A 13,146-nucleotide genomic window follows, 5' to 3' on the forward strand; every position below is an offset into this window, starting at 1 on the left:
GTTTGCTTTCCTCATCTACTAAATACTACGCCAGGACTTGTTGCATGATCAAAATTAATATAATGTTGTAAACCAAATTAAGTTTGAAAATATGGTCTGAAATGTTTGTAGGATAGGATTTTACATTTAATAAAGTTGCTTCTAATTTTCTTCACTAAAATCTTGATGTGTAGACTTTCAAGAGTTGTTTTCTTGTTGGGGCGTTTGAAACACTGTCTAATTCCAGAGTATATCCAAATGGCGTATTTTGCTTTTTCTCAACCAATGATTAAGTACTGCTTGCTTGTCTGGGTCAATAATTGTTCAAGAATGAAGAAGTGTTAATATTTAAAAAAAGCTGTTGGAATTATTGATGGTCCAGCTCATCTTGAACATCCTAGGCCTATTGTCATTAAATTAAAGACTTTTACTGTTATGACCTTTTATATTTAAGAACTTTTAATTTATTCTAAAAAAAAACTAAAAAAAAACTAGTTATGGTCCTGAATGAAGATGTTCATCCAACAATACTCGCAGTAGACATCAAATAAGGTACCAGCACCTAGTTTGAGCAAATCTTTAAATTGTCATGTTGTTATGTGTAAGAAAGTTTATAATGGTTGTTAATAACGTAAATAAGTTATTATTTACAAAACATATTTAAAAAAATCAGTGACTGGATCTGAATAAATCCTTTTTACAGCATTGAAGAGTTCCTGGAACAACTTGTGACGATATAAAAATAATAAATTAAATAAATTTGCAAAAAAAAAAATAAATAAAAAAAATAATAAAATATAAAAAATAAATCCGTAAATTTGCATATAAAGAAATATGTTAATTATTTCTATATAGTCTATTTTGTTTATTCAATTTTGATAATTATTCATTTGTTAATTTTTCATAGTCTATTGTATTTACAGTTTGAAAGGAATTTCTACAACGGACTCATACCTAAGTCAACTTAAGACAATGAACATTGACATTTTATGTTCTGCTTCGCTGACAATGTCAATGCATGTAAATGTCCATGATAATAAATTATTTGATTGATTGAAAGAAATGTACTCTATAAATAAAATAATTAACTAAACAATTACATTCTGTTTAGGCTATATGCATTTGTTGTTTTTGTGATGGGGAATGATTAAAATGTCAAAACTGTTATAATTGTTGTACTTTTTACATGTTTGTTATGTTTTAATAAGTAATAATCGTAGATGCCATAATGTGGCATATAAGTTTATATTGACAATTTCGTAACATTAGAAAAAATGTTATCATATACAGTATAATGTAATAAACTATGTTTGCATTGTTTCGAATGAATTCTTAAAATAATTTAAATAAAATAAATTGTATTGTATTAAAATTATTTTAAGAGTACATTCAGGTTACAACAATTCTTTGTGAGTTTGAAAACACCAAAATAATTTTACAGATATACATAAAAACACAAAAATGTATAATTGTTTCATATTATTCTAACTCTACTTACTAAACAAATAGTAATGTTTGTCAAATAAGTTTACATATTTTGGTCACAAAAAAGATCTTTAACATGAATATAAATACATATATTAATTTATTTTGTACTTATAAAAACACATCCAATATTTAGCATAATTTAACCTATAAAACACATTAATCGTCTTTCATATTTTTCATAGTTGTGATGCATGTTCTGTCTCTTTTTTTTCAATTCATCTCCCAAATTTATAGACAAACTCAATTTATCCTCTTGTAGTACGTCTCAAGTTTGTCGTATACGTTGGTAAACGTGTAGAGTTTGTGCAGTCTCCCATTCTTGATGCAGTAATCAGCCACTTGGATCCCAGCTTCAATCATCTTTGTTTTCGGTTTTGAACTCTCTTCTACAAAACACGACTAGTTAGTAAATTCTAAAATCTTAGTGCGACTTTCCATACTTCCTATGCAGAGTATGTTTATACATTCTATCCGTGTGCCTGCCGAATTTCTTCCCCTTGTGGTAGGGTCTGATTTTGTACTCCGGTTTGACAGGGCCAACCTTTCCATACATCCTGGGGTCAAAGTCTTTGACCAGTTTCCATTTGCCCCGTTTGAAATTGATCCTTCTCATATAGTGGTGAATCGTCTGAATGAGGGGATTCACGTCTTTCTCGTGTATGTTGATTTTGTCGTGATCGCTAGCTAGTTTTCCTTCCTGGATACAATAGTCGACGGTCATTTTTGCCATGGTTTTCATAACCGGAGGCGGTTTCTTCTCTAAAACACAATTTAGGTTTATTTGGGGTTTGCATGTGGACACGGAGGGTGAAGAAAGAAAAGGACGCTTCTTTCGGAACGAATTTTCCCAGTGAAGGGAAAATCCACAAGGATTGTGAAATTTTAGTGGGCCAGGAGCGTTTGGGGCGGTTGAGGATATTTTTATGGCACAGCTTTTGGATACGATAAGATCTGCGTGTGTTGCGAAACGTACGTTGTGTTAGGAACAAAATTGGCCTAGGCATCCTAGCGAGAGTTAGGGTTAAGTTAATGTGAATTGTGGTTGTTAATGAGTTTGTGTTATGTGAGTTGTAGTGGAGAAAGCTGTTGTGGCTAGTGTATGTATAAGGGGGTGAGACTTGGGCAGCTGAAAAATCATGGGTAGAAGAACTAAAACATTTCAAAAGTTCGGTACGATCAAGATATTCAAGATTGAAGACCGGATTTCTACTTTGAGACCTACACAGCAATTACTAAACTTCATCGACACGTACCGATATGAAGCGACCCATATATTCTTTACCCTCCATGACAAGGCCACTAACTGTCAATAAAACATGGAAATCAGTGATGATAAATTTGCATGTTATTTCAATCCTATGTAGGTACTTCTGGAAAACTTTTTATATCAAGTTTTGGCAAAAAATCCCTAAACTCAAGTCTGTAACCTACAAGATAGTTTGAGCACCAATAGGATGTGATTTAACTTTGCAAACACAGTTAAGTCAAATGAAAATGAATCATCTACACAGTCTGCAAGATAAACAACATTATTTTACGTTATTAACTTTAACTATTGATAGAGTTAGACCACCCATTCATATGTTTTAATAGTACCATTGACTATTGGTAGTACCATTGATACAAAGAGTAGACTTCCCTTCCAATGTAAAATATGAGGCCAAAACCTGTGGTGCAATCAGTTGAGATGGTCTACCAACTATAGTTCGGCCGCTTAGAAAACGACCTGCGCGCTAATGCTAAACCAATGCTGGAGGAGGTCGCTTTCTAAGCGGCCGAACTATAATTACAATATTCTGTGTGTAAATGTGATGAATCATTCAGCTGTTGGCAAGGAACAATAATATTAAATAGAGGTCGTTCAGTGGTCGAAAAATTTACCAAAAATATGTAATGTACAGACTTCTCGTAATTTTTGTAATTTTTCAACCCACGCTGTAAATAAAACATTTGGTTGAAAGTTCTGCAATTTGTTTTGATTTTCTGTTTACATCTCGCTGTTATTTCATCACCAGAATATCAACTCACAAGGCCCATGTTAATTTCTTTCAAATATTTTTTTTTCTGAGCCGATTTTAATTTACAAAAGGATTCTGCACATCTACAGAAAAATATCTTTTTTAACATTATGCGTAGATTTTCCCTACAAAATATACTGAGAAAAATGTGTTCAAAAAACATTTTTGTTTATCAATAATATAGGATATATAATTATTTATTTATTTATCATTCGCCTATTGGGTCTGATGATGATTGGAGTGTCCAATCGAAATCGATCACCACTTACCATCTTTTTGTATATTTACCGTCTTGTGAGTAACAGTATAAGCGTAAATATATGTTTTAAGTGTTATAAGACGTTTCTTTTATTTACTTTCCGTATAATTATTTAACCCAATACACTTGTACCCTCTCGTGAGATGGTGCTGAACTTCATGTTTTTCTTGGCTTCAAATGTTTACATTGGATGGAAAGTCTACTCTGTGTATAGTCAATGGTAGTACACAGTTTTCAATTGAGAATGGACGTAGTCAACCCATCAACAAGGTGCGCTTATTAAAAGTATTGTCTGTCGAATCCTCTATCGATTTAATCAAGCCTGAAAGAACAAACAGTAGGGAATCCGACAGAGGAACCAGAATTGAGACTAACACACTCTATCAATTCATATTCCCTAACGTTCTCTTTAAACACAATTTTGCTTTTCCATATATAAACTAAGATGTAATAAAAACCTAAAAGTAAATAGTTAAGTTTAAACCAACCTACCCAGATAGTCGCCAAGGTAGCAGATATCGATTCTGTTGCCGTAACAGTTAGGGTTGTAACGTAGTTTCTCAGGGGTGTTGTATTTAAGTTCTCTCCCCTCGTAGACGTAGCCGTCCGCGGCGATGTAGAAACTAGAAATTTGACAACAATCAGTGACAACGGAATGATTGCACGTGGGACATATCAGTAAGACAGTGTAAAATATATATAGTTTTAACCAATTTTCAATAGCAATGTTAACTTAGTTAAATCCTAGCTAAACCATAACAGATTTTAATCCTCCAACACTATATCCGGGACCGATTTACCTTTTCATTTTTATATCCCTAGAGTATTGATTTCCTTGTATAAACGTTATAGAATACTTTATAATTTTACCATCCATCGTACCCCAATACTTCCTTCCAAAAAGAAGTATAAATTAGCTGTAGGCTTAGTATGTTTCACCTAAGCAATAATATAGATTGATGTCACATAGTGAACAGCGTATTGAATATGTATTTAAATTCATAGTAGAGTTGTATTATTGTATTATTACATTACTGTACTCCGGAGGGCAGGGGTGCGTTGGGAAGACCAAGGATGAGATGGATTTACTAAGTTAGAAAGGACCTAAGGAGTATGGGAGCAGGAGCAGACCTGGAGCTGGCAGAGGACAGAGGATCCTGGAGGCACATGGTTGGCCAGGCCAAAGACCGCCTTGGTTTTCATTGGCTACAGGAGTAAGTAAGTAAGTGTATTGTTGTTGGAATTAGAGTTGCGTTAGGATAATGCTAAGATACAGATGTTTAGTATTGAGTTCACTCACTGGTAGGCCAAGTCTGCCAGACCGTAGTGTTCTATGTTACGGTCCTGAGTGAGTTGCATGATCTTCATCACTTCGTCACAGAAATTGTTCCGCCACCCATACAGGTTAGCATGATGGTGGAAAAATACCTGGAAATAATACAAAATATATTGTGATTTCTGTTAACAGATAGTACCTTGAAGTAATTTAACACATTCCAATATTTATTTTTAAGGTAGAAAAAATGTACCATGGGAAAAATTTATGTTAACAGTAAAAAAATGTGTTACTTTAAATAAAGAGTTGAAGTACCCCGATATTCATTTTTTTAACTCTGTACACCATATTTTCACAGACGGGAACCAAAGACACATTCCCCAACAGGCTTAAAATACTTTATAGAGCATTGTCTTGTCTAAGATGTACTTTGATGTTCGCTATTTATTTACTGCTACTCTACAGAATTGGAAACTGCCCCTTTCAACGATATAGAACAACCTATTTATAAAAGGTTTAAATACCTGCTATTAAGCAATCCAATTTTGTTGTTGACACAACTAGTTTCGGTGTCTGTGTGACACCATCATCAGGCTGCACAAGGACAGTTTTCTTTCTTCATACGAAGAGCGTCATATTTACACGAAAATAATAAATAAACATTTAAACACGACACAAACACGAATACGAGACATTTATGGTAACTGATCAGTTAAGAAAACAGACGACGCTAACCCGACGGAGTTTGAGTCCAGACTGCGGGTGGTCAATGCAGTGGTGTACGTCCGTTATCTTATCATCCTAGGTTGCGTCCTGTCAATCACTCAATCACACCTCCCCTCTCCAGTAAACCGATGGCGGTGTCATACATAAAATTAGACGAGAAAAACTGTTGGTCATTTAGTACATTATGGTGGTCGGATTTTACTGCCTTATATATCTCGAACTCTTCCAATGTGTTAATTTTATATCTGTCTTTAGAAAAATGTAGAATATCCATATTGCTGCTAATGTTGGTATAATTGTGGCCTTGGGATATTAAATGCTCGGCAAAAGATGATGTTTGGTGGGCTGTTGACGCTTTTGGAATATGCTCTTTGAATCTTTTTGTAAAGGAACGTGCTGTTTGGCCGATGTAATATTTCGTACAATCGGTACAATTGATCTTGTAAACGCCAGATTTATCAAAAGATTGCGTCATCGTGGGGCTGCGTTCCTTTAACAATGAACCAAGCTTGTTTTCTGTTCTAAAGGAAACAGTGATTTTGTTTTTTGCCATGAGATTTTTGTATTTATTGCTCATAAAGGTGCCAAATTTTGCAGAGATGAAATTGTTCTGTTTATTATTAGTTCCTGTTTTATTTTTATGTTTGTAGATGAGTTTATCCACAATACTACTTGGATAACCATTTGATACGGCTATATGTTTTATTGTAATTACTTCTTCGTTGTAGTCCTGTTCATTCATTGGAATTGTGAGTAATCGGTGTATGAAACTATTATATGCAGCTAATTTGTGTGAATACGGATGATGGGATTCTGAGTGAATGGTCTGGTCAGTGCATGTTGGTTTCCTGAATATTTTAAACTCAAATTTATTTTGATGCTTTTTTATGGTGAGGTCCAGAAAATTCAAACAATTATTGTTTTCTTCCTCCAATGTAAACTTCATGTTGCTGTGAATGCCACATAAGTATGCGTTGAGTAACGACAACTGTCTACTGTTTCCGTTGAACAAAACAATAGTGTCGTCTACATATCTGAAATAAAACAGGATCTTTTCTTTGTAGCGGTTGGAATCAGAAAATAAATGTTTATTTTCCAGGTTGTTGAGAAAAATCTCTGCTAAAATACTGGAGAGGGGGGAACCCATTGCCAGCCCTTCTTTCTGGGAATAATAGTCATTGTTGAATCTGAAGTAATTCTGATTTAGTACTAATCTTGTGAGTGAAACTAACTCATTTAACGACTCTCTGGATAAACTTGAGTTTTTAATGAGGTTTTGGTGTAAGAGAGCTATTGTTTCTTGAACGGGGACGTTGGTGTACAAATTTACGATGTCAAATGATGCCAATTTGTGGTTATCTTTAACAGCATGGTTCTTAATTCTATCAACAAGTTCTAGGCTATTTTTTATACTATGACTATTTTCCAATAAAATTTGGTCCTTTATTATTTTATCTAGCTTCTTGGCTATTTTGTAGGCTGGACTTGGCATAAAATTTACTAAGGGTCTGATGGGGACGTCAGGCTTATGGATCTTGGGGAGGCCTCTGAGTATAGGGGCTTGTGGATTAGTTACCTTCAGTGAGGTGATTTCACTTTTTGATAAAAGGTTTTTACTTTCTGAAATGGCTTTATTTATCAATTTGCTGTAATTTAAAGTCGGATCTTTATTTAAAGCATGTATTTTGTTAACGTTCAAAAACGTTGTTACCTTATTTACATAATCGTTTTTGTACATTATCACAATTGAGTTGCCCTTATCAGCTTTGGTGATAAGAGCGTTGTGGTCGGCAAGCTTATGCTTGACGCTCGTTAGGACATGTCTCATGGCGTTGAACTTCAAATGTTTTCTTGTACGTGGAGGATTTTTTACGATACATCTAGCTTTATCACTCATAATGATTCGAGCAGCTTCACGTACTTCATTATTTTTTATTTGTTTAATTGAAGCTTCAGTGTCTAGTAACTCAGTAAACAGACTATTTTTCTTGCTGTTAGGAAAATTAAAATTTAAGCCTTTGCACAGTAAATTTAACTCCTCATTTTCAAATTCAATTTTTGTGTTATTTACAACTCTTTTAAAAAATGTGTGAGAGCATTTAATAATTTCTTCTTTATGTTGAGATTCCATTAGACTTTTAACTTTTTTATTTTGAGTTTTCTTTTTGAAACTGATCTTTCTGCTAACCTGTAGTTCAATTTCAAGCAAAACATTGTTTTGTTGAGTTATGTGTAAATTGTTCGTTAACTCTAAATGTTTCTTAAATAGTAGCTTGTTTAAAGCATCTTTCTTAAAGTAAAGATGTTTTATTTCATTTTTAATCCAAATGGTTTCAGCAGACTTTTTAGCTCTTAAGGCGGCTTTTGATTTACCACTAACTTTTACATTTATGTATTTTGGAACCAAATTATTTTGTAGGCATGTTTTATTAAACTTTATGTTTTCAATCGTTTTGCAAAGTTTTAGTTTTATGTCCTTGTACTGAAAGGCTATTTTTGCTTGCTCAGCTGATAACTTCATTGTAGTTGTTAGCCTCCGGATTGCCAAATAATATTATAAAAGGTTTAAATACCTGCTATTAAGCAATCCAATTTTGTTGTTGACACAACTAGTTTCGGTGTCTGTGTGACACCATCATCAGGCTGCACAAGGACAGTTTTCTTTCTTCATACGAAGAGCGTCATATTTACACGAAAATAATAAATAAACATTTAAACACGACACAAACACGAATACGAGACATTTATGGTAACTGATCAGTTAAGAAAACAGACGACGCTAACCCGACGGAGTTTGAGTCCAGACTGCGGGTGGTCAATGCAGTGGTGTACGTCCGTTATCTTATCATCCTAGGTTGCGTCCTGTCAATCACTCAATCACACCTCCCCTCTCCAGTAAACCGATGGCGGTGTCATACATAAAATTAGACGAGAAAAACTGTTGGTCATTTAGTACATTATGGTGGTCGGATTTTACTGCCTTATATATCTCGAACTCTTCCAATGTGTTAATTTTATATCTGTCTTTAGAAAAATGTAGAATATCCATATTGCTGCTAATGTTGGTATAATTGTGGCCTTGGGATATTAAATGCTCGGCAAAAGATGATGTTTGGTGGGCTGTTGACGCTTTTGGAATATGCTCTTTGAATCTTTTTGTAAAGGAACGTGCTGTTTGGCCGATGTAATATTTCGTACAATCGGTACAATTGATCTTGTAAACGCCAGATTTATCAAAAGATTGCGTCATCGTGGGGCTGCGTTCCTTTAACAATGAACCAAGCTTGTTTTCTGTTCTAAAGGAAACAGTGATTTTGTTTTTTGCCATGAGATTTTTGTATTTATTGCTCATAAAGGTGCCAAATTTTGCAGAGATGAAATTGTTCTGTTTATTATTAGTTCCTGTTTTATTTTTATGTTTGTAGATGAGTTTATCCACAATACTACTTGGATAACCATTTGATACGGCTATATGTTTTATTGTAATTACTTCTTCGTTGTAGTCCTGTTCATTCATTGGAATTGTGAGTAATCGGTGTATGAAACTATTATATGCAGCTAATTTGTGTGAATACGGATGATGGGATTCTGAGTGAATGGTCTGGTCAGTGCATGTTGGTTTCCTGAATATTTTAAACTCAAATTTATTTTGATGCTTTTTTATGGTGAGGTCCAGAAAATTCAAACAATTATTGTTTTCTTCCTCCAATGTAAACTTCATGTTGCTGTGAATGCCACATAAGTATGCGTTGAGTAACGACAACTGTCTACTGTTTCCGTTGAACAAAACAATAGTGTCGTCTACATATCTGAAATAAAACAGGATCTTTTCTTTGTAGCGGTTGGAATCAGAAAATAAATGTTTATTTTCCAGGTTGTTGAGAAAAATCTCTGCTAAAATACTGGAGAGGGGGGAACCCATTGCCAGCCCTTCTTTCTGGGAATAATAGTCATTGTTGAATCTGAAGTAATTCTGATTTAGTACTAATCTTGTGAGTGAAACTAACTCATTTACCGACTCTCTGGATAAACTTGAGTTTTTAATGAGGTTTTGGTGTAAGAGAGCTATTGTTTCTTGAACGGGGACGTTGGTGTACAAATTTACGATGTCAAATGATGCCAATTTGTGGTTATCTTTAACAGCATGGTTCTTAATTCTATCAACAAGTTCTAGGCTATTTTTTATACTATGACTATTTTCCAATAAAATTTGGTCCTTTATTATTTTATCTAGCTTCTTGGCTATTTTGTAGGCTGGACTTGGCATAAAATTTACTAAGGGTCTGATGGGGACGTCAGGCTTATGGATCTTGGGGAGGCCTCTGAGTATAGGGGCTTGTGGATTAGTTACCTTCAGTGAGGTGATTTCACTTTTTGATAAAAGGTTTTTACTTTCTGAAATGGCTTTATTTATCAATTTGCTGTAATTTAAAGTCGGATCTTTATTTAAAGCATGTATTTTGTTAACGTTCAAAAACGTTGTTACCTTATTTACATAATCGTTTTTGTACATTATCACAATTGAGTTGCCCTTATCAGCTTTGGTGATAAGAGCGTTGTGGTCGGCAAGCTTATGCTTGACGCTCGTTAGGACATGTCTCATGGCGTTGAACTTCAAATGTTTTCTTGTACGTGGAGGATTTTTTACGATACATCTAGCTTTATCACTCATAATGATTCGAGCAGCTTCACGTACTTCATTATTTTTTATTAGTTTAATTGAAGCTTCAGTGTCTAGTAACTCAGTAAACAGACTATTTTTCTTGCTGTTAGGAAAATTAAAATTTAAGCCTTTGCACAGTAAATTTAACTCCTCATTTTCAAATTCAATTTTTGTGTTATTTACAACTCTTTTAAAAAATGTGTGAGAGCATTTAATAATTTCTTCTTTATGTTGAGATTCCATTAGACTTTTAACTTTTTTATTTTGAGTTTTCTTTTTGAAACTGATCTTTCTGCTAACCTGTAGTTCAATTTCAAGCAAAACATTGTTTTGTTGAGTTATGTGTAAATTGTTCGTTAACTCTAAATGTTTCTTAAATAGTAGCTTGTTTAAAGCATCTTTCTTAAAGTAAAGATGTTTTATTTCATTTTTAATCCAAATGGTTTCAGCAGACTTTTTAGCTCTTAAGGCGGCTTTTGATTTACCACTAACTTTTACATTTATGTATTTTGGAACCAAATTATTTTGTAGGCATGTTTTATTAAACTTTATGTTTTCAATCGTTTTGCAAAGTTTTAGTTTTATGTCCTTGTACTGAAAGGCTATTTTTGCTTGCTCAGCTGATAACTTCAGCAATAACTTACAGCTGATGACTTGTTGTACGAAATATTACATCGGCCAAACAGCACGTTCCTTTACAAAAAGATTCAAAGAGCATATTCCAAAAGCGTCAACAGCCCACCAAACATCATCTTTTGCCGAGCATTTAATATCCCAAGGCCACAATTATACCAACATTAGCAGCAATATGGATATTCTACATTTTTCTAAAGACAGATATAAAATTAACACATTGGAAGAGTTCGAGATATATAAGGCAGTAAAATCCGACCACCATAATGTACTAAATGACCAACAGTTTTTCTCGTCTAATTTTATGTATGACACCGCCATCGGTTTACTGGAGAGGGGAGGTGTGATTGAGTGATTGACAGGACGCAACCTAGGATGATAAGATAACGGACGTACACCACTGCATTGACCACCCGCAGTCTGGACTCAAACTCCGTCGGGTTAGCGTCGTCTGTTTTCTTAACTGATCAGTTACCATAAATGTCTCGTATTCGTGTTTGTGTCGTGTTTAAATGTTTATTTATTATTTTCGTGTAAATATGACGCTCTTCGTATGAAGAAAGAAAACTGTCCTTGTGCAGCCTGATGATGGTGTCACACAGACACCGAAACTAGTTGTGTCAACAACAAAATTGGATTGCTTAATAGCAGGTATTTAAACCTTTTATAATATTATTTGGCAATCCGGAGGCTAACAACTACAATGAAACAACCTATTTGTTAAATAATTGTTGATTTCAACTATGAAAGGACAAACAAAATACTAAATTATAAATAAATATTCCTAAAAATAAGGTAAAACAGCAAACGAAATAAAAGTTATCTATTATGTTTTCGTCAGGTAACATGAATTTGAACAAAATTAAAAGCAGCTTAAGATTTTTAGAGCGAAATGACTGGTCTACATTAAATATGAAAATCAATGCTAAAACCAGATTCGCCATTTATTAACTTGATTTATATAATGAAAAGCTGATCCAGTGATGGAGCACATAGCTTCGGTCCTCAAGTCTAGGGGATCGAATCTTGCCAATCAATACCTTAAGGGTTTAATAATGCTGACATCCTCTAGGCCTAACTGAAGTTGGGTGTAAGATTGCTTCAGCCTGGAGCCTCCTATAGTACTAGGACGGGAAGGTAGGACAGTCAAAAATAATAAAATTCAGTTTATCAAACCCAACGTTTACCTTTGTGGCAGGTTCTCTGTTGAGGGATTCCTCCCAGGCCGCCTCACGAGCGCCCCAATCAGGTCTGTACTTGATACGAAGCACTCTCGCCATCTTGAAATCATTAAGTTGATTATTGTTATTGTTTAATTAATCATTTTCGATAGTATGGAACTTTTGGAAAAGGTTCTTGGGCAGTTTAAATACATATTCATATAACACTCAGTGAATACAAAATTTTTATATTCAAGATTTCCGACCGATGCTCTTGTTTTTCAGAAGTCCACGTAAAATGTCTTCTGGCCGTGACAGACAGACAGACAGACAGACAGACAGAAATTGAGATAAGACTTGTTTCGGCTTCTTTAATGTATAAAACGTAAAAATAACCAAAAAATATATAACTCGGAGCAATATACAGGCAAAACTGTAATTGTATTTATACAGATTTACATTTACATAATCATACTTTTAGCATAAAAATGGATATTAAATGAACACTGATGTTTATTCCACTGTAAAAGCATAGTGGTTTACATTGTCTTTCTTGAGCAAAAATGCATAATGGAATTTTCGTTTGGTGTATAAGGGTACAATTTTAAAGTTAAATGTAAATTTGTTGACAAAATTGATTAGTTAGGTCTGATTTTCGATTTAAAAAGGAAAAAATACTAAAAAGGGAATGAGTGTCTTTAATATTAACTATACCATCAATTTCCTCTCATTCACTTTTGCAGTTTCGTGAACAGTTTATATCAATTAACAAATAAACCATACACTAACCTCAAAGAATATTTCAGTTGAGTTAATCAGAAATATAAACACATTTTGATTTGCTTTAGAGTACTAGCAATCGATTCACTTAACTAACTGTTGCAGACAACACAACCGTTTGCATGCAATACAATATCTTAACAATTAATAATTCTACAGTTATC

The 13,146-nt window shown here is 33.9% G+C and overlaps 1 protein-coding gene across 2 annotated transcripts; it reads right to left on the bottom strand.

The window, feature by feature from the left end:
• Window positions 1-1,644: 1,644 nt before the first annotated feature.
• LOC128987551 (peptidoglycan-recognition protein SC1a-like) lies at window positions 1,645-13,089 on the bottom strand. 2 transcript variants are annotated; one of them, XM_054408455.1, is made up of 5 exons: window positions 12,992-13,089; window positions 12,230-12,322; window positions 5,045-5,172; window positions 4,237-4,367; window positions 1,645-1,853 (listed from the first exon to the last, which is right to left on the bottom strand). In XM_054408455.1, exons 2-5 carry the CDS (start codon window positions 12,320-12,322, stop codon window positions 1,708-1,710), a joined length of 498 nt encoding a protein of 165 aa, XP_054264430.1. In that variant the 5' UTR covers window positions 12,992-13,089; the 3' UTR covers window positions 1,645-1,707. The 2 variants fall into 2 exon arrangements, with proteins under 2 accessions (XP_054264430.1, XP_054264429.1); XM_054408454.1 differs by having other exon boundaries at window positions 1,752-2,226.
• Between the last annotated feature and the right edge of the window lie 57 nt (window positions 13,090-13,146).

The sequence above is a fragment of the Macrosteles quadrilineatus genome, unplaced genomic scaffold, assembly GCF_028750875.1.
Source record: "Macrosteles quadrilineatus isolate MER2022 unplaced genomic scaffold, UCM_ALF_1.0 Scaffold_2__2_contigs__length_208266976, whole genome shotgun sequence".
Lineage (NCBI taxonomy): Eukaryota > Metazoa > Arthropoda > Insecta > Hemiptera > Cicadellidae > Macrosteles > Macrosteles quadrilineatus.

What these genes read in the sequence shown, in the direction of transcription:
- LOC128987551 (XM_054408454.1), bottom strand. Translation starts at nt 12,322, where the DNA reads ATGGCGAGAGTGCTTCGTATCAAGTACAGACCTGATTGGGGCGCTCGT. An exon ending in ACAGAGAACCTGCCACAAAG is followed by an intron (nt 5,173 to 12,229) that starts GTAAACGTTGGG and finishes TATTATTTCCAG; the next exon opens with GTATTTTTCCACCATCATGC. An exon ending in CTACCTTGGCGACTATCTGG is followed by an intron (nt 2,227 to 4,236) that starts GTAGGTTGGTTT and finishes ATTGTGTTTTAG; the next exon opens with AGAAGAAACCGCCTCCGGTT.